Consider the following 26,428-nt stretch of genomic DNA (forward strand, 5'->3'; position numbering starts at 1 on the left):
CTATGTGTGGGTGTGCAAAGATCTAAACACACTGATTTCTTAATTACATCCATGCTACACATATAAAAATGTTAAAGTGTATACACGTGTACAGTTATTAAGCACACGCATACTATACTGTGTGTGCATGTGATGATGGTCACTCAGTCCGCATATTAGTCCAGCTTTTTCGCTCTCAGTAGAATCCATAAAGCTGTTTGTGCATTTCAGGAAAAGAAACAATTCTTCTCCATCCAATCACTGACGAGGACAATGGAGGAGAGGGAGGAAGGGGGGGGGGGGGGGGGGGGGGGGGTGTTCAGTTCAAATGCAGGTCATCATAGTGTGGTGGGCTGACCTCGGCCTGCATACAAACACATGGAAAGGTGTTAAAGTCTGCTCTGATAACTTATAATAGGGTTGTTCAGTAACTGTTTGTTGGTCAGTCTCCATTTGTTTGATTGTATTCTTGTTGGAGCCACTTCCTTTGACCCTTGATATAAGGACCTTGTTGAGATGATGTTGTCAGTTCGGCCTCTAACACAATTTTATGAAGGTGTTATGTATTTATTTTTAGATGAGAGAAGGCCGTTAGGGTTAGGCATGTTACTATGAGGGCTAACGTCGGTGGTACAAGGAGTACTTCAGAAAAAGTGGCAATACTATTCCGTGAAAATACTCAGTTATGAGTAAAAGTTCTACATTCAGAGTTTTACAAGAGAACATAATTAATTCAGCAACATGTACTTAACTATGAATGATAAATATATGATGAAGATCTCTATAGGCTATGATGTATGCACAAGCAAACATTCTCTCATGCAGGTTTAGTGTGTGTACAGATGTCTTTGTTTAAAGCATATCGGACACCTCTACAAAGAAATATTATGTAAAAAATTATTTGCCGGGTTAATGACTCCGAAAATGAAATAATCATGGTTTAATCAAACATAAAGTTTAGTTCTACGCGCTACCAGTCCCAGCTGTGGAGATATTGGTACAGCTGTCTATTTATAAGGCATTCGTAGGTCTATGTATTTCACTTGTGATTTTGTATGTATTTTATTCTATTTAATGTTTTGTACCGTCTGGACCTTGAGTCTGAAATAAAAGTTTTGATGATATGAAACTCCATTACAGTTTTTGAAATGATGGAAAGATGGAAAATGCAGGTTCCTGTTGCTACCTTGAAACGCATGATTCCGTTACTACTTCCACTATGTAATCATCCCTCTCTATGACGACCAGCTTTTTGCCTGCCTCGCCCTTGGCTGTGGGGTAAGAAGCTGGTTAAGTATAACACGCCACCCTTTAAAAAATAAGTATAATAATGTAGTTAATGGGGGGGCTCTCGTGTCTATATGTGTGTGTGTCGCTCTCTGTTTGTGTATGTTGTCTCACCCCGAGATGCAATATAGCACTCATGACAGCTCAGCAGACCATTACGAATGCGTACATCAGTCCCAGCAGTGGCGTCACCCAGCTGCCCTTTGCACGCTCCACACTGAGGAAGAGACATATAGTTGATTATCAACACGGAAAGGATCGTTTTAGACAGGCTATCAAATGGTTAAATATGTCTCACAAATACTAAGGATGAGAATTATATGATGGAAATTCTGACGGCATCTTGTGTATGTTTTCAAGTTTCCCCGGAGGTAACTGTTGAACACATGCTTCAGTAAACTTTGTACGTCTTCAAAACCTTTTATAGAAGTCAAGTGCTGCTTCTGTTTATAAAGTATAACGTTTTTCTAAATTGTGTTTTGTGTGTGTCCTAGAATAATACAGTACCTTGAAACACTGGATGTGGAAAAACAGTCCCAGTGTATCAATGATCATGGCGGCTCCTTTTTCCAGTGGTTGAGAACAACCAGAACACAGTCTCTTCCCACTAACGCATCTACACACACACACACACACACACACACAGAGGGAAATGGACCTTAAAGCACCTTTACTTCTTAAACAACAATGCCTAACATCTTTCAAACATGTTTGCAGTTGTGTACATGTGTGTGTTTGTATCATTACCTGCTGGGTGAGGGAGGCTGAGGTGACGAAGCAGACGGCTGCTGTTTGTCTGTTACAACGTCATGTGATTCAGACCTGTGGTAAAAAAAAAAAAATTTATATATATATATATATATACACACACAGTATATTTACATCGACAACATCTGCAACATGTTTGTAACGTGCCAGTAGATTCATACACGAGTAAAGACTGTTACGTTGAAATTATTTTATATTTTTCAAGGTTAATATAAAAAGAAATGTTGTGGAAAAGACGTTATGTTCCTTTTAATACTTAACGGATCATAAATAAGGAATATTTGTTAAAAACGATGTAACTTTTGAGAGAAAACCCACATTATTCCTCAAAGAAATGGAAAGTTGAATTCACAATCAATAAAAACGCACCCTTGCTGAATCAAATACACTCGGCTACAGCCTTTCTTGGTATTAGTCAACATTAGGTAAATATAAGTGTTATAATGCACATTACTGTGTCAGTTCACTGGCTTACAGTAATGACTCATGCTCACGCAACATTAGCTTAGCATTGTAGCACATGGTTAAATAGAATTTTGCATTATCTCATGATTCTAACTCGTATCCACAGAGGACGCTATTTAAAGTTACATAAGCTTTTCACTGTAACTCACTGTTACGTCACACATTACTTTAAATGCTACAGAATTAGCTGGGATTCAGCTCCATAGAAAATGCCACTTCACACCCACGTAATCAGCCCTCGAAAGCAGAACATTACGCGCTCACTTTAAATGTGATATAAGAACGGTCACGACCACTCAACTTCACATGCATTCAGGACAAACATGCAGCAATATGGGAGAATCCCAAATTACAGATTGCATACCTTTTAGTAATATGTGCCTGGTTCAGCTGAGGGTTGCGGTCCAGAGAGGCCGTCTTCCACAGCTCTTGTTTCTTTAAAGGTTCACCATCACATGCAGAATCTGAAAATGCACATATATAAAACTTTTATAACAGAAACTGTGAGGATTAGATGTTTGAACTGAGATTGAATGAGCCGTGCAAACACAAATGTGGACACCTGCTGTAGAGCAGCGTTTATCTTTGCTTGATCTCACCCTGGAGAAAATGCAGCTTGGACGAATGCTGATCCTCGTTCCCTGTGGAGGTGCTTTGGCCGTTTTGCTGCAGAGCAACGTTTCCCCGCTCTGTCTGGTTGTTTTCTGGCGCCGACGAAGTCGTCCCCGTCTGGCCCAACTGCTGGTTTAAGAAACCCGTTGAATTTAAGGGTGTTACCGTCTCCTCTAGGATCCTTCTCTCCTGGAAGTTGTAGAAACAACAAAAAAGACACAACTCCGTAAGACATACACACGTAGTGAGTGATGCTTTTGACTCCATGTGTTCGTCTGCGTGTGATTGTACCTCTTCATTGTGTTTTCTCTCCTCCTCCTTCACTTCTAGTTGTGCTTTCTCCCACTCCTTCTTCAGCTTCTCCTGTTCTCTCTGGTATTGCTCCTGCAGAGAAACATTGTGCATGTCAAATACTGAATGCACAAAAAATTACATATGACACACACATATATATATATATATATTTATATATATATATATATATATACACACATCAAATACACCCCTGTGCCTTCCGCTTTCTGCTAAAACATTCATGGTGCCATGCACATTAACGCCATTCCACCATTGTACCTGTAGGAGGCGCTCCTGCTCCTGTTGCCAACTTTCCAGGCGTTTACGTTCCTCATTGGGGTCCCAGACCCAGTGATTAACACGTTTAGCCAAGTTCAACATGGGGGTCTCAATCTACCCAGACCCGACAGACAACCACGCACACGCACATGTATACAGACCAGAAGGACAGAAAGAGAGGAAAGGTGAGAGGACAAGTCTGACTACAGCGACTACAGGAGACGAAGGGTTGGGACAGGGTCCAATTTAAGAATGAGGGAGAAACAGAAAAAAAACAAGCAAGCTGGGGCTGCTGAGAGATACTCACAGTCACACTGCTCTCCTCAAGTCCATCTGTGGCAGAGACAACAACATATATACATATATGTCAGAATAAGACCTTAATGGATAAGTATGTTTCCATATACAAGGAATCTGACTCCGGGTTTTAGTTATTCCTAGTGTACTTAAACACAGAGCAATTTAAAGAAATATAGTAATATACATACATCCAAACTGAATACAAATATATATTTACTGTGAAGATAAATGATACAGATATTATTCTATATCGAATACTATAATTTGCAGTTTTACCTGTGACCGTGGGAGAATATTCTTGCATTCTGTTTGGCGATGAAGCTGGCGGAGCCTTTTTTTCCTCCACCGGACTCTCGGATAACCCAGAAGTGACGTTGACCTGAAAGTCAAATTATTCAACCAAATGAATCAAATATTAACTGGATTAAGTGGATCTATAATTAATTTGTCTCTATTTATAACTATTTATAAAAAATGAATGGACCTTTTACCAGTTTTTACCAGTTTAACGTCCAAAATACACCAGAGCTTTTTTTTCTTCAGGCAGTCGCTGGCTTCAGTTCATGTAAATACAATATTAAAATCAACCTGAAGAGACTCTAAACTTTACATGAGACATCAGTCACTGTGAACAGCGTGAGAGGTCAGGCTCATGTTTCTCCACCACTTCTACTCTCTTTAGGACAACATAAAAGTTCCCAGATAAAACCTGCAAAAGAATATTCTTTATGTTTTTAAATTTGGAGTTTTACACTAAGGAAGGTAAAAAAACTGTGAAATGGCCATTTATGTGTGTAACATTGAATTTGTAAATGTCTTTCTAATGTTTTACGTCTGAATTGTATCCATAGTTTTCACATCCAGTCGGAATGAACTGAAGCCTTAATAACAACGTATTATTTTAACAGCACCCATGTCTGCTTTCGGTTTGTCCCCTGGGTTTCATTTTCCACTAACGCAGCTCATGAATGGTACGAATCATGTCTCAGGTGTCACGGCTTTCCATGAACACTTGAATGCACCAGGAAGTGGAACGCCCATGGCAACAATTCATACTTTCTTTTCTCCAATGCAGCGATAACACAACTTTCATTGAGAGTAAATGTGATGAATCACCTCTCACAAGCTAATGTCTCATTCCTACAAGTTTATCTTCATATTATTGAAAATAACCTGAAAAGCATGGCTTTCTGAATGGTTAGAAAAATACATTTAACTGAAAAACATAATCTAAAAAAAATCTTGTATCCTTTTGAAATTGGTCATCAATTGGTAATGTGAAGCGTGCATTATGTATATCAAATGGACAAACCCAGAAGAAACCCAAGCTTTCTATGTCTGTTAGCATGTCACTGGTGATGTTACCTGTCCATTGCTTTGGATGTCCGGCTGATGTGGCTCCACATGTGTGAGCTCTGTCACAATAGTTGTCGTGATGGTACAGTTTCGGCCTCCAATCAGGGAGCTGATGGCAGAGCCTAAAGACGAGGTCGACCTTTCTGTCTGTGGAGGCGGCGTCTGTTCCACCTTCTCCTGGTAGGCCGAAATCTGGTCAGGGGGAACGTCTTTCTCTGTTTGCTCTAATGGAACATCCTTCTGTGTCTTCTGTGAGGGAACTTCCTTCTGTGTCTTCTGTGAGGGAACGTCCGTCACTGTCTTCTCTGAGGGAACGTCCTTCACTGTCTTCTGTGAGGGAACGTCCTTCACTGTCTTCCCTGAGGGAACGTCCTTCACTGTCTTTTGTGAGGGAACGTCCTTCGCTGCCTTCTCTGAGGGAACGTCCTTCACTGTCTTCTCTGAGGGAACGTCCTTCACTGTCTTATCTGAGGGAACATCCTTCTCTGAGGGAACGTCCTTCACTGTCTTCCCTGAGGGAACGTCCTTCACTGTCTTCTGTGAGGGAACGTCCTTCGCTGCCTTCTCTGAGGGAACGTCCTTCACTGTCTTCTCTGAGGGAACGTCCTTCCTGTGTCTTATCTGAGGGAACATCCTTCTCTGAGGGAACTTCCTTCACTGTCTGCTCTGAGGGAACGTCTTTCTGTGTCTTCTCTGAGGGAACATCTTTCACTGTCTTCTCTGAGGGAACATCCTTCACTGTCTTCTCTGAGGGAACGTCCTTCACTGTCTTCCCTGAGGGAACGTCCTTCACTGTCTTCCCTGAGGGAACGTCCTTCACTGTCTTCCCTGAGGGAACGTCCTTCACTGTCTTCCCTGAGGGAACTTCCTTCACTGTCTTCTCTGAGGGAACGTCCTTCACTGTCTTCCCTGAGGGAACGTCCTTCACTGTCTTCTCTGAGGGAACGTCCTTCACTGTCTGCCCTGAGGGAACGCCTTTCTCCATCCTCTTTGACGGATTGTCTTTGACTTCCGGGGGTGAGTGACGAGCGGAAGTAGGTGGAGTGGAAACCGATAAATCCACCGTCACTTCTCCGCTCAGTCGCACCAACCCGTCCATCTGAGTGGGACAAACGCATAGAAGTTAGGATTAGAGGGATAGTCTATCTTTCTTGTTGAGTGAGAATAGCACAAACTCATGGATGCCATTTTTATAACTGCAGACATTTTGATGCTTTAAGAGAAATGTTTAGCCTTTTCTAACTCAGTGGAGGTTCAAGGGATCAGTTGCAGCTCTTGTTGAACACATCATCTCCAATCACTTTGATTGTATTATTGTTCCTTTTTTCTTCTTAACAAATGTCTTTACATATATTTATCTTGAATGCTAAATTCCCCCACTTACAATATTGTTTGGGAATTAAAACTAAATATAAAACCAGATATAAACGTAGGGAGCATGGTCGACCGCATGAGCAATGACCGGAGGCCAAAGATCTGGGAGTTATTACATACTGTAAGTACGCATTTTTGTATTCATCCAACGTATTAAGAGAAAGTGGATCAAAGGTTTATCCTTCAATTATTTAGTATTTAGTTGTCATTACAGATCCTAACATGTTGTTCAGTGAGATGAGCACTCCTTCTTGTAGAAGCTTTAAGAGGCATTTCCACTTTTTTGAGAGAAATTGATACTTGTTGCCACAACTGAATATGGTTTACATATTATTAAACACACAACTCAAACTGTATCCAGAGAACTAAAAATAGCATCCATGTCAACGAGTAAGAATTACAAATTTTGAAACGTCCTAAAAATAACAAACACCTCCTTCCATGGAAGCATGAGGTCGGGCATTGAGGTGGAACAGTGAGTATCAGATGATGCTGACTGACTGATATTAAGCCCTCACTCACCTTGACGGGTTTGTGTCCGGACTGTGTGCTCCTGGGCTGGCAGTAGGGCTTGGCTGCCAGCAGGGGGACGGGTCTGGTGGATACAGATGGAGGTGAGGGGAGTGCGTGTCCAGGCCGTGTGGTGTGAGGCACATGTGCAGCCTCACTGTGTTTGGTTTGAGGCTTTGCGTCTCTTGCAATCGGTTGTGTGTGTGGTGTGGTTGGAGTCGGTTTGGATCGAGGTTCCTTCAGTTTTAGTGACGGAGGTGCCACATTTTCTGAGTTTGTGACCGGGCCGAGGAGGCTGCCAGCTGTTGGGGAGCTGGAGGAGACTAAAACTGACGTCTCTTGTTGAGCAGTTGTATTTGTCTCCATCTCTTCCGGTTCTGCGTGCCTCCAGCCTTTTATAGCAGGTGGTTCCGGCTTGTGCGGAGGTTGTGATGCTTCATTGGTAGGTGATGTCTTTTTGTGCTCCTTGTACGCCTGGACAGTGGATCTGGGCAGTTTGAGACTGTCCAGTGTTGCGTCACTGATGGTGAAGCGAAGAGCGTAGCGCTGTAAAACCATGGCGGCCTCCTCCGGAGTTGCAGCATTCCTGTAGGCGTCACACAACTCTGCCTCTCTGCGCTCCCTAGACAGAGAAGTAGAGAACGAAAGGTATTTGGTATCTAGGTCGTGTTTATGACATTGCATGTTGTATTGTTGCATATCAAGGTTTAAAAGTGGCCAACTTTAAATAAGTCTGTCTCATGTTAAGGGCCACATACAACACAACAAAGGGCCTCAATATCATCCTTACTTTTCCTCCACGATCTCTTTGTAGGTCTTTATGCTTTTCCTCTTGTTGCTGTCACTTCCCTCCTCCTTCATCCTTTTCTCCATCCTCTTCCTCTCCTCCTCTTTCTTGATCAGTTCCTGTGACGTGCTGCGACGACGATTCTTCCAACGAGCCAAGTCCTGTCACGGGTTCACAAGGTTTAAATATGTCAAGTTATTGCTGGTATTTCGATAAGATGCACATAATGTTTCCCCTTCTACGATCCAAACTTAAATGTCATATAAGTCTCTTACGTTTTGCCAGTGGTCGTCATCTTCCTCAAAGTTGTTGTACTGTTCGTGCATTCGCTCATATCGTGATTGGCTCAGTGGTGGCAAGTGTTCCACCTCCTCCTCGTTAAGAATGTCACTCATGCTCACGCTCCTAGAGAGGAAAGATTATACTAAATAATTACTGAATCACTTGACCCAACTTTGTTAACTTTGTCCAATCTGAGTCTGGAAAACAGAAAATATAAAACCATAATACATTTCTTGTTCACGTTAATCACTTCAGTGAATATGTCAAACATTTAAACTGTAATCTAAATAAATAATAAACCATAATAATAAAAATAAACAGGGAACAAACAAAACCTGCCCCCCTTTTTGAAAATGAATAGGTGACGTAAACAAAGATGGTCTGACAGTAATTATAACTTATTTCTAGAAATAATAAGAAAACAAAGCAATACATACTCAAGACACAACCAATAACAGTCCACAAAACACAAATATTACATTATCATTGCTATTGTTCAGTATAACGTGGATTTATCATAGTGTACGTGTTGCCCTATACTGTTTAAAGGAATAGAACAAGCAAACAAATGTATTCTGGCAAGACAAAGACATTCATAGATTATTGTAATAGACTATGAATCATTTTTCAACAAACAAGCAAAATATTTGCACACAACTACATTCAAAGTAAAATATGACAATAAAAGGCTGGATGTTAGTAATGAGTCATGACGGGACAATCCACAGCAATGAGCACACTGTTAGTGTTTCGTATATTTATATGTTATTGGTCTGAACTCTTAAAATCAAATGTGAACCGTATGTCTAAATCGTTGCCATGCAGAAACTCATCCATGGTTCGTGCCAAAAGACTTACTCAGTGTCCTCAGACATAAAAGCAACTCGCCGACTCATCCTAAAACAATAACAGAATACAGTGAATGGGAGGAAGGAGTAGGTGAGGCAATGGGCCGCAGCATTCATGTCAAGGTCACACTTCAGAGCTAAATCTGAGAGGTGGGAGTGATGAAGACACAAAGAGCATCTCACATGATGGGAGGCAGATCATCGTCATCCAGCCAGAAGGGCTTCCTTCGTGGCTCCCCGTTCACGTCCTTCTCTCTCTCCTCCACCTTTTCCTCACTCTGGTTTTCCAGCTCCGCCTCCGGTTTACAAGGCCGTGATGGAGGGGTGAGCGACGGGGAGGAGAGGGGCTCGGTCACACCTGTGACAGAGCTGTTAGGGGTTGTCATGCCTCCCTCCTGCTTTCCGTCCTCCGCCTGCCGCTCCATCGGCCCGGCACACTTAGGGAGGGTCGGGGCTTTGGAGAGCGGAGCCTGAGGTTCTGCTGCCTTGGTAACGACGCTGTTAAATCCAGTGACAGGGCCAAGATTACCAGGAAATACAGCTCAACGGATAAATCAAGGTCGCGTCGCAGACAACAGAAGACTGCAGCTGAGCCGATCTCTGGTTACTGGACGTTTTCACGACGTTGCACTTCCTAACACACAGCCAGGACGAGCTTACAGAGCATGTGGTGTTCTGCCCCCACCACAAAATAATGATGGACAGTCGAATTGTGTTTGTGGTGCTCAAAACTTTAACTGAAAAATGTAATGTATTAAATTATGTATGAGAAAGCAACATCTCTCTGGTTAATAATCCGTAGATCTTACTGTGATCTGTTTTCATTGGAACTACTTTTTAATGAAGATCTTTCTGACTAGATACCACTACAGGTAAGCACAGAAATGTTTGTTTTATGTTTAATGTTTTAGTTTTTCATTTACAGGTCCATGCTATCCCAATAATATCCTTGGAAGTTTTTTGGGAAAAGAAATATTGTAATTTGTCATTTCTTATAGGAAAAATAAAGACAATTGGTACATTGTTGGTGTAACCTAGTTTTTGTCTATATGTTATTCAGCAGTGATTTACACTTTAAATACAAAGATAATAGCTGATGACTCAACAAAACAACCAAAGTCATGCCAAACAAAGCCAAGGTTAAACCTCAACAGCAAAAAAAGAACCCAGAAGGCCAGATCAGTCCAAACCGAGCACAACCTTTGCCAAGCCACACAAGAACCAGAAGTCCAAGAATCCGACCACAACAGCCAATCAAAGTCCACCAGTCTTTTCATATACAAATAATACAAATTAAACCACATGAGGCATCCAGCTGTAGGCACTCAAACATGCCGGCATTGAATCAAAACAACACAGTGAAGCCAGGATCAACTATAACTCGTAATAGTGTTAGTGCTGCAGGCCATTTTACTAAACATAATCAAACTTTTCTTTGCCAGTAAAATAGGCGTCGTTAGTTGCAGTAGTTGGCCTACACCATAATGTCTTCATCATTCAAACACAGTAAAATACCTTTCGGTAGCAATCTTCTCTGTGAGTTTAGGCCTGTTGTGTAGCGGCTTCATTGCAGACACCGGGCGATGTTATATTTAACTGATCCGGGGGACTGGGCAGGAACCGGTTGATGGGCTGATTGGTTCTGGCAGCACTCGGTTTTTGGAACGATCTGGTCCTCCGAGCCATCATATCGTCCTTCTCCAGGTCAGGCTCAGGCTCATTCTCATCATATTCATCCTCATCATCATTTTCATATTCAAACTGGCTGTGAGACGTTGCTCGGACCACAGTCGTGTCTGGGTGAAGTTGAGGCGTTTCCATGGGAACCCTGGGTGGCTGTTGCTCCACTCTATGAGAGAAACTCCTATAATTGAAATAACTAAACATCGAGCTGGAGAATCTCTTTGAGGATGCAAGCCACTCCGAGCGTGTTAGCGCCTTCTCAAACTGTTAAGACACACGACTCTCAGCCCACCTGACGTTCAGTTCCTTGCTCCTGTCTGCCTGCACGTCCCTCTTGTTCCTCGGAGCAGCATCAGTGGCGACCTCCCCTTGTGTGCAGCGCTTGATGCTGGGCAGAGGCAGGAAACGGTTGTAAGTCACTGTAGCTGTGCTCTGTTTATGGAAAACTCCTGTCCTCCTCGCCATCATGTCATCTTTCTGAGGATCTGGAATCTTGTCCTCTTCCTCATCATCCTCCTCCTCCTCCTCCTCCTCCTCTGTCCTCCGTTCATATTGACCCAGACGTGCGTCCATCTCAGCAGGAGGACAGGGGCTTTCAGGGGTGCAGAATGGGAGGTCAGCTGAAGGAGGTGTGGTTTGATTGAGGTCAGCTCCGTCTACCTGGCTGTGAGAGCACCATATAAAGCTCAAACTGCTGCTCCAGTGATGGATACCATAGTCTTAAAATCCAGGCATGAACATGCAGAAAAGCAGGTCAAGTGTGCAGAATACGGATCGCAAAGAAGGACAAATTTAAAACTATAAGCCCTTCTTGCAACAAATAAATAAAGTGTGCAAAACTAATGCAAATTTACAAAACAATAAATGAATCATATAAAAGACCTGACATTTTAAACTTTTTGATCATTAGAGTCACGCGATAACCTCCAAATATAAAATGTTCATACACACAAACATAACAGAAATCAATGAATTGTGAATTTACTACAATTGTTAATTTACTGTTTTGTCGTCAATGAGCCAATACCAGCCGGTCGATACATCTAGCTCTACAGCAAAATGTGCATGCATGAGTGTGTGTGTAACTGAGTGTGTGTGTGTGTTTGTGTGTGTGTGTGTACCTTTTTGTTTCCTATCAAAACTACAAGCAAATCAACACAATGCAGAGAGGTGCATTCAAACTACCTAATTTAGTAATTCAAATAGACTTGAAATGTAAAACCTTGCACAAAACGACAGTGACAAGCCATTCCATTAAACCATTAAATTAGTAATGGAACAGAAAGGGAGGTATTTATTCCTCAATACAGTCCACACTAATGCAATAGACTTTGAAATCAAGCCATTGTCAAGTTGTCTTGTATTTGGCCTCGTCCATACCTGCATACCCGCTCTGAAAGCTGGGAGCCGAGGCCAATGGTAGGCATGGCTACAGTTGCCTTGGAAAGGAGTCGTCTTAGCAACTCCTTCTCCTCCCCTTTACTTGACATGACTGTGTCTATTGGCTGCTCGATCTCAGTCACGGCCCCAAAGGTCACAACTTTGCTCTGACTTCGTCCAGCCTTTGCTGATTCGCTGAAAGGACTCCCATAACTTTTCTCCAGACAAGCTTGACACACAGGGGCCGGGCTATCCTCACTATAGATACAATCTCACAAATGAAGACAGGCACACACCAACAGCCAGCAAAAGAGCAGTGGGAAATAAAGAGGGTGGAAAATCATGAGCAACCTAGACAGAGGATCAGACTGATCAAAATAATGGAAGGACATTATGGAAATGATGAATCAGACAGTAATTATGGGACAATAAATGGGGTTGTGTAGTTAAATCCCTAGTTAAACACATGCGTACATTCACAACACACACACACAATGCTTTTTTATCTACTCTAGGTAGCTACATATTCATGGTAACTGCAGCTCCTCTGGGAACACAAAAAAACTCTTTATCCTATCTAATGACATCAGCGCAGAGAGAGAAAAACTAAGCCGAAGCGCCCACACACACACACACACACACACAGACACACACACACACGCAAACACACACAGGCCAATTCCCTGCTCTGTTTCAATGCCTGCCATAGAAGACTGAAGAGGCCTGAAGTGCACAATAGTGAGGAGAATAAACAAGCAGATGAGAACATGGGGAGCAAAAGAGAAAAGAGGACCTAAGGGGATGTTTAGGTGCTTACAAGAGGATACAAGTAAAACTAAAGACAAGCTGAAACTGATGAAATAATAACAAGTACATGATGGAGGTATCTTTTGAGGTCTTTTATATATCCTACTAAAGTGGCTCTCTAAAGTAAACTTTATATACTTTGAAGTCTGTACGGCTAATGAACGTCTATTCACATTATGGATTAATAACCTCAAGATATTTGTTTTTATTACTGAATGAATCCATCATGTTGTAAAAAAATAGCAAACTCTCCCACTTAAGGAATTAGACCCAAGGATTATTGGTCCTTTTTGCATAATAAGTCATTTTAAGGTTAACATTTTGGGGAATGCCCTTATCTTCTCTCTCATATAGAGTTAGAGGAGACGACACATGTCATGTGAATTGTCAATTTATTTGTGCTCTTTTGTGCACTCAAAATAAAATTATAAATATTGTTATAACGTCTATTTTGACTGCTTAGCATTTATTGTCAAAAAGTTAGAATGAATCTAAATGACACTGAAACAAATTAAGAGATTCAAGATGTAAAGTCAAAATAAAGTAAAACGGTGTTGTCCTTATATTTTACAATAATGTCTCGTATGGCATCCTTTTACAAAATAAGCAACTGTGCTGCGGTGATATTTGATTTAAAATAGCTGACAGATAGCGTGAAGACACTTTCAGATAATGTGTAATTCATTCAACTGGAATGACATTCGAAATAAGGTACACAATTCCCCATGTATTCAATTACTTCATATAAAAATCTCTGCAGATGAAAGACCCTCTTCTGCTGCAATGATCTGCTTCAGACTTGAACTAAGAATAGAAGCACACACACTTCACATTCTCTCAGTCAGTATGAAACCACACACTTGGCATACAGCGGCATTTAAGTGTGCCGTGCTGCATGTGTGCTGAAACAGAGAGAGTGTGTTGGGCACCTGGGTTCAGTCATCTTGAGTCTTTCCCACTTCTGCATATCTGCCTGGCTCATGGAGGCAGAAACCAAGCTCACTGGTCCGTCCCTTTGAGGGAGGGGCTTACTCTGAGCCCGCCTACGAGCCAAGTCATCCTTCTGCTTATTAGGGGTCGCCGTAACCTTCCCCTCTTCTTCCTCCCCATCCTCCCCATCCTCATGGCGAGGGGCGGAGTTTAGGAAAGGGTTGTCTCTGCGTGTAATGATGTCAGGGACTGCTTCCTTCTCACTGTCCATTCACAGAGCCAGTACGACGGCACCGCACGGCACACATGTGACATCAAAGTGAAGCAAGCGCACGTCAAACCGCAAGTGACCACAACACCCAAAGAAGAAGAAAAAAGTAAGAGAATGAGAGAGAATTTGTATCAGTAAGTTTTGGGAGAAAATGGGAGGAAAAATGGCAACACACACAAACAACCACCGGCTAACCTGATCTCCTTCTCCTGCAGTGTTTGCTGCGAGGCTCGTCTAATGCCTTCCCAGCGCTCTCGGTCTTTGCTGCTACATACAGGTTGAGGGACAAACTGATGCACCTTGGGAGCAACGGGGCCGCGATGGGCTCGCCTGGATGCCAGGTCGTCTCTACGAACATCCGGAACTTTCCGCAGCTCCGCGTCCTCTTCCACATCGGAGGAGGAGTCCCACGCAGATTTTTGAGAGCTCAAAAAGTCGTTATCGCAGCGAAGGATGATGTTTGGGGATGGTGACCTCACTTCCTGTTCCTCCAGTGTGGGAGGGCTGGGGTTGGAGACGAGATGGGGTGGCAGGGTAATGTCAGATTATCAAAGATCCATCGTTCGTAGCAACGTAGCAACATGCGGAGTTCGGATTTGACATGCGTGCACGCATATTGTAATATTGCAAGGCCCCTTTCATAGACTGTGTATAAAAAGTGCTGTTGCATTAAAAAAAAAAAAATACCACACCAACTTTTAAGTAATTCAATGGCATTGAAACCTCGATCGCAATATTAATGACTGACATGATTTGAACAAATCTCTGCCGGTCGTTAAACACAGAAAGGTAGCGAGCAGTTAGTCAGATCGGCACACACACTCATTAAGAAGCCAGATTGCTTCAACCAAGATAGCTTCACAAACCAAAAGTCAAACCTCAGCACGAGTGTTAATGGAGCACCAGGTAAAGAGAACCCGCAAACAAAAATTACCATCATTGTGATCCGTTAGTGAACACGACCAAAACTGTCCAACCACAGCAGCGGTGGCTCTCATGCCACTCCTCTCTGACCTGCTGAAGCGAACGGCAGCGGGCAGAACTTTGACTCCCGTCCTCTCCAACTTCTGCAGCCTCTTCTGCTCCAACACTTCCTGAGTCACCTTCTCCTCTTCCTGTTTTAGTTTTTCCCCGTTATTCTCAGGTGCCCAAGTGACACTCTTGGGAGCTTTGTGATGAAGTCCGGTTCTCTTGCACTGCTCTGAAGGGGCTTGAGGGTGACTGGAGAACGATGCGTAATGGCAGGGAAAGATTAGGGACGAGGACGTTTTGTGTGTCTTACCTTTTTCCTTCAGCTCAATATTTGGATTTCTCCATTGCAGCACTAAGTAACATGGGTATAAAATGCATCATTTGCATCCGAGTTATTCAAAGCACTGATTTGTTGGTACCTGCGCTGCTCTCCTTCCTCCGTATGTGGTTTTCGCCGTGGAGTCGGGATGTAGGCGCTACCATTGGTTCGGTTGGGAAGAAACTGATTGAAGGGAATGGAGACCCTTGATTCACTGCTGGCAGTCCGTCGGGCCAGCATGTCATCCTTACGCACATCTGGCCTCCTGCTGGGAGCATCGGCCTCCGAGTCGCTGCCTCGCCCTGGGCAAAGAGCAACGGAGCATAATAGAGAAGTAAAGAGAGCGAAGAAGGTTAGAAAGTATATCAGGAGTCATTTTAATTGGTTCTTGCATGATAACCTCTGCAAAGGATATTCAAGATTCAAGATTATTAGCACCATTTTGTTCAGAATATCTCCAATGCTACCAAGTTGTTCCATGTCAGTAAGGACAAAAGAACATTGAAATGGGACATTAAATAATTATCTTACATTTCTAGACAATTTTAATAATTTTGGACGTTTACAGTGACACCACATGGCTCTGTATGGGGCTGCCCTTCAACCACCAGACTGACAATTTTCCCTTAACCTTTTCCCATCCAACAATATTGTCTTATTTAAGAACATTTCCTATGTATTACAACCACTGCCATATTTTCATAGTTGTGGGCATCAAGTTAACTCCCTAGATCATGAATGTGGCAGCTTTGCTTTAAAAAAGTCAAAAAGGCAAGAAACAAGAGCAGTCTGAGAGATTTTAAACAAGCTCCAAGGTTAGTTAAACTTTTTTGAAAGAGATTGAAGGATTATAATCAACATACTGTTCCCACTTTCATTTTTAAAGTAGTTTAGATATTTGGCTAAATTGTCGGCTTGTTGCAACGTGTCGGATTTGTGCCCCAAATCTCAGCAACTACTTTTGGTGAGTACAGAGTTAATACAACAAATATGAATACAGATCAAAACAACAACCACTGCAGAAATACAGAATTCTTTCTTGTTGGGTAATGAATATCAATTTGTAAGGCAGCATACTTTCGCCGTGGCCTCCTGGGAATGTGGATGAATAAGTCTATTCCCAGCTCTGGAATAGTGTTTTTCTTGTCACCCAGCTGCACACATATTATACTGTCAGCATAAAAGACACAAACAGGATGCCTGTGATACTCCCATCAAACACACACACACGCACACACACACACGCACACACAGACAGACAGACAGACAGACTGACAGGCAGGATGTTGACCTCAGCCAGGTCCAAATCTCTAGTGATTGCTACTCAGACCAACAGCTGCTACATCTGGGGCACACACACACACACACACACACAAACACACACACACATACACACACACACACACACACACACACACACACACACACACACACACACACACAGTGTCTGAGACGTTCAGCTGTTGTCCACAGCCCGCCCGACTGGGCATAACATACAAAGGTTAAAACCCCGACATGTTAGAGAACAGCAGTCAGACTATTTATGGGTGATTGAGTGGGGTTTTGTGTTGCTGCTTTAAAGGTCTAGTTCAACATGTTTGGGAAATAGGCTTATTTGCGTTCTTTGCATCCGACGAGAAGATTGGGCTAGCTTAGCTTAGCATAGTAGCACAGGCAAACAGCTAGCCCGGCTCTCTCTGATGTTCAGAATGTTTTACTTTTCTAACTTGGGGGACATTGCCATCAGAGCCCCTCGACTTTGGAACAACCTACCTGAGGAGATAAGGCTCACACAATCAGTAACTTCTTTTAAATCACTTCTTAAAACCCATTTTTATAGAACTGCTTTTAAGTGATGTCGTCCTTTTATGCAGTTCTTTGTTTCCCCTATTTTAGTTTGTCTGTTCTGCTTCATTTTGTATTTTTCCATTCCTCTATTGTGTTCATTGCCTATATGGCATTCTCTCCTTTGCCTTACTATTGATGTTATGTTTTGCCTTGCTTCTATGTAGAGCACTTTGTAAACCCTGTTTTTATAAATAAAGTTATTATTATTATTATTTATCAGAACCAACCATCACGATTCGCCACATCAGGAGAAGGGCTGTGCTGTGAGCGAGAGCCAAAGGAGTCCAGACTGTCAAAAAACAAAAAGGAAACTGATTTAAAAAAAAAAATAAGATTACTGTTTAACATTGGAAAATCACATGAGGGTTTCGTATCAATGTGTTTGAATTGAGTTTTCTAAAATGTAGCCTGTGCGTCCACATATTTGGGTACATGCGTGTGTCTTGGCAGACGTCTCTCACCTGTCTAGGGAGTCGTCGCGAGTGTGTCGTGGTGGAGACAGAGAATCACTCCTCTCGGAGTCCCAGCAGTCGTAGCCGCTGTCCCTAACGCTGCGCTTCTGTGAGCTGTCGCCTCCTTCCTCACTCTCCTAAAAAAACACGCACAATACCACGCATCAGGAAAATATAGGGAAAAAAAGTAGGAAAGATGCTGAGAGACAACACGTGGTTTGAGAAATTGATTGGAAAGGAGCGAAGGAAACAAAAGAAAAAGCCAGGTGGTCTTGTTTGAATGGACCGATTGATCAAATAGATAAAACGTGCCACTCTTCTTTCTCAACTCTGATATCCTGTTTCTCTTTTCTGTCCCTCCCTGAAATAGGAGTAGCTGTGGTGTAAACAAAAAATGTGTTTGTGTTCCTGTCTCTCCTGCCCCCCAACAAAGACAGGAAACTAACAAATCCTCCCCCCCCCCGCACCTCGTCCACACTCCTATCTGTCTCCTCTGTCTCTCCCTCTCCTCCCCCGTCCTCGCTCTGTGCTCTTCACTGTGTTCACTCACCACCTTCATTTGAGCAAGAAGCCCTTCAAACTCCTTGAGGTTGAGAGTAGGGCCACTGTAGGAGGCGCAGCCGCCGGCAGCCTTCCCGAGCCAGAACACAGTGTTCAGCACCTGAGAGACGCAGATTCGGGGGTTTCATGTAGATTCATAAAGGCTAACACGTCGGCATAGAAGATAAAGCAAGTGTAATGAAGGGACAATAATTACTCACGCTTTTTATTTTGCGGTTGCAGTCCCTGATGAGAGAGAGAGGTGTGTGTTACTGTCGTGAGAACTTTAATAACATGTACATAAACAGGACGAAAAAGGCACACTATTTACTTGAGGTTGGCTCGGGTGGAAGTGTCTTGCAAGTCCCCGGGGTCAAAAAGCTGGGAGCCCTTCAGGCCAAACTCCTCGCAACCCCGCAGGAAGACTGACAGGTTATCCTACGAGACAGACAACAGGGGCCCACAGACAGTCAGAGTTTGTCACTTTGATGAAGTGGCTGGTTTACAGGGATGAATGTCACACTGGAGAGTGTCTACTTACCAGCCCAGCGATGGGGGTGGGCAGTCTGTTGATCTTCTTGACCAGCCCCGGTTTGATTGCACTCAGCAGCCTGAGTGGAGGAGGGGAGAAGCAGAGATTTATTGAGTCTTAGAGGAGGTTATGTATGTTGTTGCGACTTTAGACATCAAAAACTGAGTGGAGGTGATGTCAGAGGCTTACTCGCATAACAGGATGCCGTTCTCCAATCCGCTGCGGAAGTCCTTGTCTCCAAAGCTCTTCCCCGTAACAGCCTGGAGGACGGGAAGAGACAGATGTAAAGGAGGTGGACTGGAAATGTGGCTGCTACTAACCAGTATTTTTAGATAACAGATTCAGATAACAGATTCATCTGTTGGTTATTTTCTGATTACATCAATAAATTGTTTTAAAAAACATTTTATTATTTGATATATTGCTACATTTGAAGAGAAATGTATCATTATTGACAATTGCTAAATCGTTTAAGTCATTTATCCCACAGAAATGCCACATATTCTCTGGTTGCAGCTGCTATTACTCTCTGTTTTGTAACATTGTATATTGAGTGTTTGGGGTTTTGAAGATGTATTTTGGGCTCCTGCTACTTGTGATGCTGAGAAGTAATTAAAAAACAATCAACAGATTAATAGGCATTATTTGCAGCCATAATACGATTGCTATAATCAACAGACATATCAAGTGTAAAGTGTGATTGAAGTCTGTTGAAATGTGCCCCACTGTGTCCCTGACAGAGGAACCTGCTGCTGTCCGGTTCACCCATCCCCCAACATTTTTTGCTTCAGTAGAAACCAAATTAGAGTGACGCCAAGCCACTGACACACTGCTCTGTGCCCTCATTCCATTTCCCCTGATTTAGATGCACACAGTTGTAGGCCGAGCGAACGCCAACCTCAGTCCTCCAACCTGGACTCTAATTCTATCCTGCAGGAGAGGAGGATGAGGAAGCTAACATTGACATACTACTGCAACACCAACCCACACACATGCACTGCTTTCTGGAGCGGTTGTGTAACCAGCAGCCTGAGGTGAATGGAAGAAAAGACAGATTTGACTCTTTGGATTTCTAATCCAGATTAGCATGGATTATAGTTAGCACCCAAACTGTTAACTGCAGGCACACACTCTCTCCGTCTCCACTGTTCATGTGCAGTATACTGTATGCTTCTATACACCCACGCCACAAAAGAAACCTACACTTACTCTGAGCCAATATGTCAAAATGTGTCTGCAACTGACGAAAAATGATAATCTGAGGTTAGTTTGATGGCACAATACTTGAGTCTTTTTGCTTATTTGCTTTATCCATCTTTGTCTGCTCTTTATTTCGAGTGATATTTATGATTCATTACCATTTATCTATGTAAAGTTCTGATGCACGTGTACCACATGCATGAGAGGTACACACACAAACACACACACACACACACACACACACACACACACACACACAGTGCATCTGCAGCTATGAAAACAGCCTATTGTTTTATAGTTATATAAGTGATGACCAGATGTTTCCCATTGTCATCTTTTTCCATCTTGTCCTTCTCACTCACACTCACAATCACACACACACACACACACACACACACACACACACACACACACACACACAGCCTGGCATATGTCATGTTTCACGGTTTGACTCCAGGTTTTTGAAACATTTACAGCATGGTCATGCATAATTGACGGATAAAGGAGAGCAGTGTACAGAGGGAGAGCAGGACAAGTGTGTTTGTGTTTCGTGTAGGTAGTGTGTGTGAGTGTGGGATGCCGGACACAGACAGTGGGTGGCGGGTGGAGGTGGTTAACGAGTGGTTATGTGAAAAACGCTGACACTGAAGAACAGTAATTAGACACTGCGACTGATGTGAGCATACTTGTTTTGGATGGAAAAAAGTCTAAAAAGTTTAGGCAGAGGACAAAAGATTGTGTGTTACTGTCAAAAAAGAGAGCCATTGCTTGCATGTGCGTTAAGTGAGCATCCATGTCTGCTACAAAGACCAAGCCAAAGGCCTTGGGGGTATTTCAACGCCAGCAAAGGTAATTCGACCCTCCCTCGCCTCCTCTCAGTCCCCGTGGTGGACTGCTCCGCTCAGTCTGGGTGAATGGCAGCAGCAGCTACCGTTTAAACCCTGAGCTGACACTGTGTGTGTGGGGGCAGAGGAGAAGCAGGAGTAGGCTAAAGTACCCTTTACTTCATGTTCATTTTTTACAGTTTTAACTGTATGGGTTGGTGTTGCGATACTATGTCAATGTTAGCTTCCTCCTGCTCCTCCTCCTCCGCTGCTGTAGTTGAAACAGTTTTAGTTTATGTCTCTCATGGGACAGTCGGGTCTTCTGAGTTGACCCTAGGTTTATGTGTTACCGTAACCATTAGAGTCACAGAGATAAGCATCTATTTTAAGATGAATAGATGATGACGAAAACAGTGTTTAACAATATTACATGTCATTTAGCTGACGCTTTTATCCTTACAATCATGTTACATTCATACACTGTAGACACAGCTACAGGGAACAATTCAGGGTTAAGTGTCATGCTCAAGGACACATTGACTAGGGCAGGGATTGAACCACCAACCCCGTGATTGAAAGACGGACCTGCTAACCACTGACCCACAGTCAATAGATATTTACAGACATTTATAACATGTTGGATAAAACATGGTATGTTATCTTCCAGGCACTGATCTTCCATGCTCGGTAATGTTGATGCTAAATTGAACCCTGAACTGTCTACGTCCTTCCAGTAAAGCCAGTTGATGGAGATGCTGAGGGTTAGAGCCCCAGTGTGATGCACAGACCGCTGAGAGAGGCTTATGTTTTCATTCATGGTGTTACACAAGCATTTGTCTTTCTATAATGTTATCACGTGCTGTCTGCACTAATGGACTAAAGTGACATACAAGGTAAAGATATATAAGATGAAAACACACTAAAGAGGGGGAAAAAACTGAAAGAGAAAGACAGAGATTTAAAGTCATAATCCAGATCGAGAATGAGTTTAATCTGGATCAGAGTAATTAACCAGAGTGACTCGACAAATATCTCTTCAGCTGCCGACACTTAATTGTTCAATAGGAGGAGCAAAAACACCTCCTCTGTGTATTCCAAGCACACTTACTGTACAACATATCTTTATCATATGTACAGCAAGTATCATTTAATTTGTCACTGCACATAGAAATGTATTCATATTTATTTAACATACTTGAAGCTGTTAGTTATTGTTATTTGTTGTGAAATTTACCTCTGAGATTTTGTGCAACTCGAGTGAATTTAAGCACCAAATAACCAAATTGAGTAAATTATTTCCATCTGTGTGCATTGCAAACTAAATACAGTCCAGTTTAGTGCGCTACTTTTTTTATTCACAGCTCAACACAAACTAATGCTGCTTGAAAATTCTGTACAATGCAAATATTTCAGAGCCAGTCAATCATGTATCATGATACATCATATTATAACTAACCCTTCTCCATGTGTTGGCAGTATTCTAGTGCTTTACCAAACATGTTGAGATCTCTGTTGCAATCTGCGACTATTCTGGCTTCACAAAAAAAATTCCTTGAGGCATGAAAGACGTCGTCTCTGCCAACAGCAACAGTCTGTTGTCGTCGTCATTATTTCCCATTCTTTCATACAGTATTTGATGCATGGAAAATCCCATGAATCCCTGCTCTCACAGTCCCTCGTGCAGACACAGCTGGCTGTCTGCGACCATTGGAGTTAATCTGCCTCGGACAGACAGCTGTGACATCTGGCACACACACACACACACACACACACACGCAAACACAGGCACACATTCTTTCATTTATTCCCTGCTTGATAGACGCCCAACTCTTGCTGTATGCCGGTGACAGCAGAGGTTAACTACTGTCACTAAAGTTAACTTTGTGTTTCTCTAAGCCTGTGCAGCTTTAAACTGCTCAACATCCCATACATGCCTGTGTAAAGCACATTCGATGGTGTGCATCGGCTCTAATCCCGCCATGTCTCGTTGAGATTGAAAGGTCTTGTCTGTGCCAGTCTTATTTCCTGCTGGGGTCATGTGGTGATATATAGCCTACTGCTCTACTGCCCCCATAGAAACAGTGACACCTGAGAGCCTGCCCATGTTATGTTCCCATAGTGACCAGTGTCACCCAATCGGGGCGTGTCTGAGGAGTGTGTGGGCAGTATCGCGCATAGCTGATTGGCATGTGTCTGTGTGTGTATGTGTGTGTCTGTGTGTGTGTCTGTGTGTGTGTGTGTGTGTGTGTGTGTGTGTGTGTGTCTGTGTGTGTGTGTGTGTGTGTGTGTGTGTGCATACGCTTTGCATACTGCAGGCTGAAAATGCTGCATGGAGTGTAGTGTGGCCCTGAATCATCCCCACCTGTGAGAGTGCATAAATACAACACTATAAATAGAGTCAGCCTGACCGGACTGAAAATAAATGTAGAAGACGACAAAGCAAGAGACACCGCAGGAGAGATTAAGATTTAGAGGCCAGCATTAACCTAGACTATGCTGGTTGTGCTCACTACTGATGTTGCACAGCAGATTTTAAGTACAGACCAACACAAGTATCAAAACGTGTCAATAATTGTAAGTTGAAGCCATTTTTGTAGTTCCAAAAAAAATAACAACCATTGTGCTTGAATGCCTAAATGTATTAATGTCAACTGTACTGATTGATTTAGAAATAAGTTTGAGTTATCCATAGGTGCAAAAGTAGATTTGAGTATATTGTGTTTTAGAAAAATGATGCTCAAAAAGTAGAACAATAAATTAAAGAGATAAGCTAGCTTTTGTTTTTTTACCTCCAGTTATATGTATTTCTTTGTATCATATTTGTATCAATAGGGAGGAAAAACTGCATACTGTAAAAATGCTTTTGAAAAAAGATGGTTGTAATGATATTTAATGGGAGTTTGGAGTGATGACTGATGGATTACATGTAAATCAACCAGATAAAAGCCACTTGATCCCATATCGCTTGATCTAAATCATTCCTTTGCTAATTTAAGACTTCCTGTATGGATGCTTGGACACAACACACTCCTGCTTTTAACTTTAAAGGTTATAGGAAGGTGTTATATTTCTTTGAGATGTGTGAGAATTACTAAAAGCCTTGCTTAATCCTTCAAACTGGAATACATACAAAATATTTTGTCATCCTCTCTTGTGATTGAGGGCACACGCATGATTTGTGAGAATAAGAGACATATAACCTCAACTTTCAATGAATGATGTTGATTGATAGTAATGAAGGTTGATTGTTAGTAATATCTAAAGCCACATAAATAGGTAATATGTATCCACAGATGGAGAAAAAAAAGAGTCATAAATGCTGATAACTTTGATTTTCGTGCATTGTATTTGGGACACTGGCGGATCTAAATTGGGTGAATGGGAAACGAATGATCTACTTCTGTGGCCTCTGGAATTCTAAAAGTAATCATGGAGGAAAGATGGCGAACTATTTAACTTTGACAGATAGATAAATGAAAGAAAACCAAACCACCCCTTTCCAGTGGATGCTCATGTGTACTGGTAGGAACCGGTTCAGCCAAAACTTGTTTAATTTCTTGTTATGATCAAATATTGTTTAGAGGCCTAAAGAGGAAACACTTTCAAGTACTTTACTTTCCTGTCCTCTTAATCATTTTAACAATTTATTTGTCAACACCTTGTGTCCTTACCCCTGGTTGAAACCCGCTGTTATAAACAGTATAGCATCTTTACAACTGGATGGATGCATGTTTAATCTTTGATTTCAGTCTCCTTACTATATGGATGATTCAGAGCAATTAACATATCTGTGTAAATAATCAATCTGAAATCTGTTTGTTGGCTTGTTTGGTTTTGCTTGTCTAAACCAGTCTGTCATCCTAACTACGTCTCTAACGATGCAAATAAATAAATAGTTTTTGTTTCAGTTTGTGTTTACAGTCCAGCATTTACTTTTAGATGTGTCTATCCATCTTCTTCTTCTCTATCTACCGCAGCATGGGCGAGTCCTATGAAAACACAGCCATGGTGTGAAGTTAAAGCCAAAACTTTCACATCAAATTTAATTGTGTTGTACATCCAAGCCTTTTTTTTTTTCTTTCTTTTTTTATTCTGGTTGGCAAGAAAAAAATAGGTCATAACGCAGCTCCACGGGCGAAATCGTGATTCACAACTCAGGCTTAGAGAGAGAGGCGTTTATCCGAGCAGACGATGGTGGAAAGCGATGCAGCAAACCACCAAATGATAATCTCATCCGATGCGACCAGCGGCTGCTAGGCCCTCGTGCGTGAACGCTGGCCCGGTTTCATTACCATGGAAACCTGAATCCCCTCACGCGCAAAAAAGGGGGCGTCTCACCTTCTAGCAAGTTAAAAATAAATTAAAAATCATCATGGATAATAAAACACACGTAACATAAAAGCTGCTTTGAGAGATTTACATGTATGTTTTTTTATTTATTTTGATCCTGGTCAGTGTTTAAAACCCCCCTCACCCCTTGTGCTCCTGTGTGTGTGTGTGTGTGTGTGTTAATTAACACCAAGAGCCACACATGCGTTAAAACTTTTGACGCACACGTTTGCCCACGCGCCGCAGAGCCGTTGTCCCTCACGGTAACCGGACACTGCATCGTCCCTATACGACAGGTGACGATATGCACCGGTACTGGGGACATACGTATTTGTATCCCCCAGTATGGTGCGTTTGTGTACCCCCCTGAGCGGTCACTTCACGTACCTCTATCCATTTCTGCGCCTCCAAACAGGCCGGTTCGGGATGGTTCGGCCCAGGCTCGTCCCTCGGCGAAGCGTTCGGGACATCTCGACCGGCAGCGGGGCTGGCCATCTCCGGGCAGGCCGTTTACCGAGGACTAGAGTGTGTGTCGGACGGCTATGGACGGGGATACGTGATAAGACGTGTTGGTGGTTCTCCCCCTCCTCCAGTCTGTTATCCTCCTCCTCCTCCTCCTCCCCGCAACTCCACGCGCACCAGTCAGTGCGTTGCGTAGCTCTCTCGTGCTCTCTCCCCCCCCCCCCCCCCCCCCCCCCTCCCCCCCTCCCCGCAAGTCCTGCTCAAACGGAGGTGTAGAAAGAGGACATTTAAAAAAAATTAAAAAGCAGGAAGCTTCTCGCGACCCCGTCACTGCAACACGAGCCACGAGCTAAAAATAATGATTCTCGTACGCAGCCGGACTGCGCGAGGCTGCTGCCGCCGCGCATTTTGTTCGACGTGAACGCGCAGGCAGGAATCTATGCGGGGGAGGTCGAGAGGGGTAGAGAGAGATGGGAGAGAGAAAGAGAGCGAGAGAAGGATGGGGGAGCTGTGAGGTCCGTTTGAGTCCGTGGAAGTAAGTCCATTTAATTCTCATCGGGGCTGCTGATTAACACACACGAAAAGCAGGCATCTACCCTGGGGCCCCCACACCCATGAAGGTTTTTATTTTATTTTTAAATGTCAATTAGATTAGGAATATGCACTACCACATCACAGATAATCTTGTTTGTGTTTTTAAGAGCCCCTGTATCAAAATAAAGTGTTGAGACCTTCACT

At 42.8% G+C, this 26,428-nt stretch overlaps 1 protein-coding gene across 1 annotated transcript; it reads right to left on the minus strand.

Moving 5' to 3' along the window:
* Window positions 1–287: 287 nt before the first annotated feature.
* On the minus strand, window positions 288–25,723 carry limch1a (LIM and calponin homology domains 1a). Its single transcript, XM_034533087.1, has 22 exons — window positions 25,616–25,723; window positions 19,065–19,135; window positions 18,885–18,954; window positions 18,675–18,781; window positions 18,565–18,589; window positions 18,354–18,464; window positions 17,813–17,940; window positions 17,579–17,640; window positions 15,604–15,805; window positions 8,287–8,416; window positions 8,015–8,172; window positions 7,237–7,846; window positions 5,972–6,439; window positions 5,350–5,928; window positions 3,685–3,798; window positions 3,403–3,495; window positions 3,099–3,300; window positions 2,864–2,963; window positions 2,014–2,088; window positions 1,774–1,882; window positions 1,381–1,483; window positions 288–343 (listed from the first exon to the last, which is right to left on the minus strand). The coding sequence occupies exons 1-22, from the start codon at window positions 25,721–25,723 to the stop codon at window positions 318–320; spliced, it is 3,651 nt and encodes a 1,216-aa protein (XP_034388978.1). The 3' UTR covers window positions 288–317.
* Between the last annotated feature and the right edge of the window lie 705 nt (window positions 25,724–26,428).

The sequence above is a fragment of the Cyclopterus lumpus genome, chromosome 1 (assembly GCF_009769545.1).
Source record: "Cyclopterus lumpus isolate fCycLum1 chromosome 1, fCycLum1.pri, whole genome shotgun sequence".
NCBI lineage: Eukaryota > Metazoa > Chordata > Actinopteri > Perciformes > Cyclopteridae > Cyclopterus > Cyclopterus lumpus.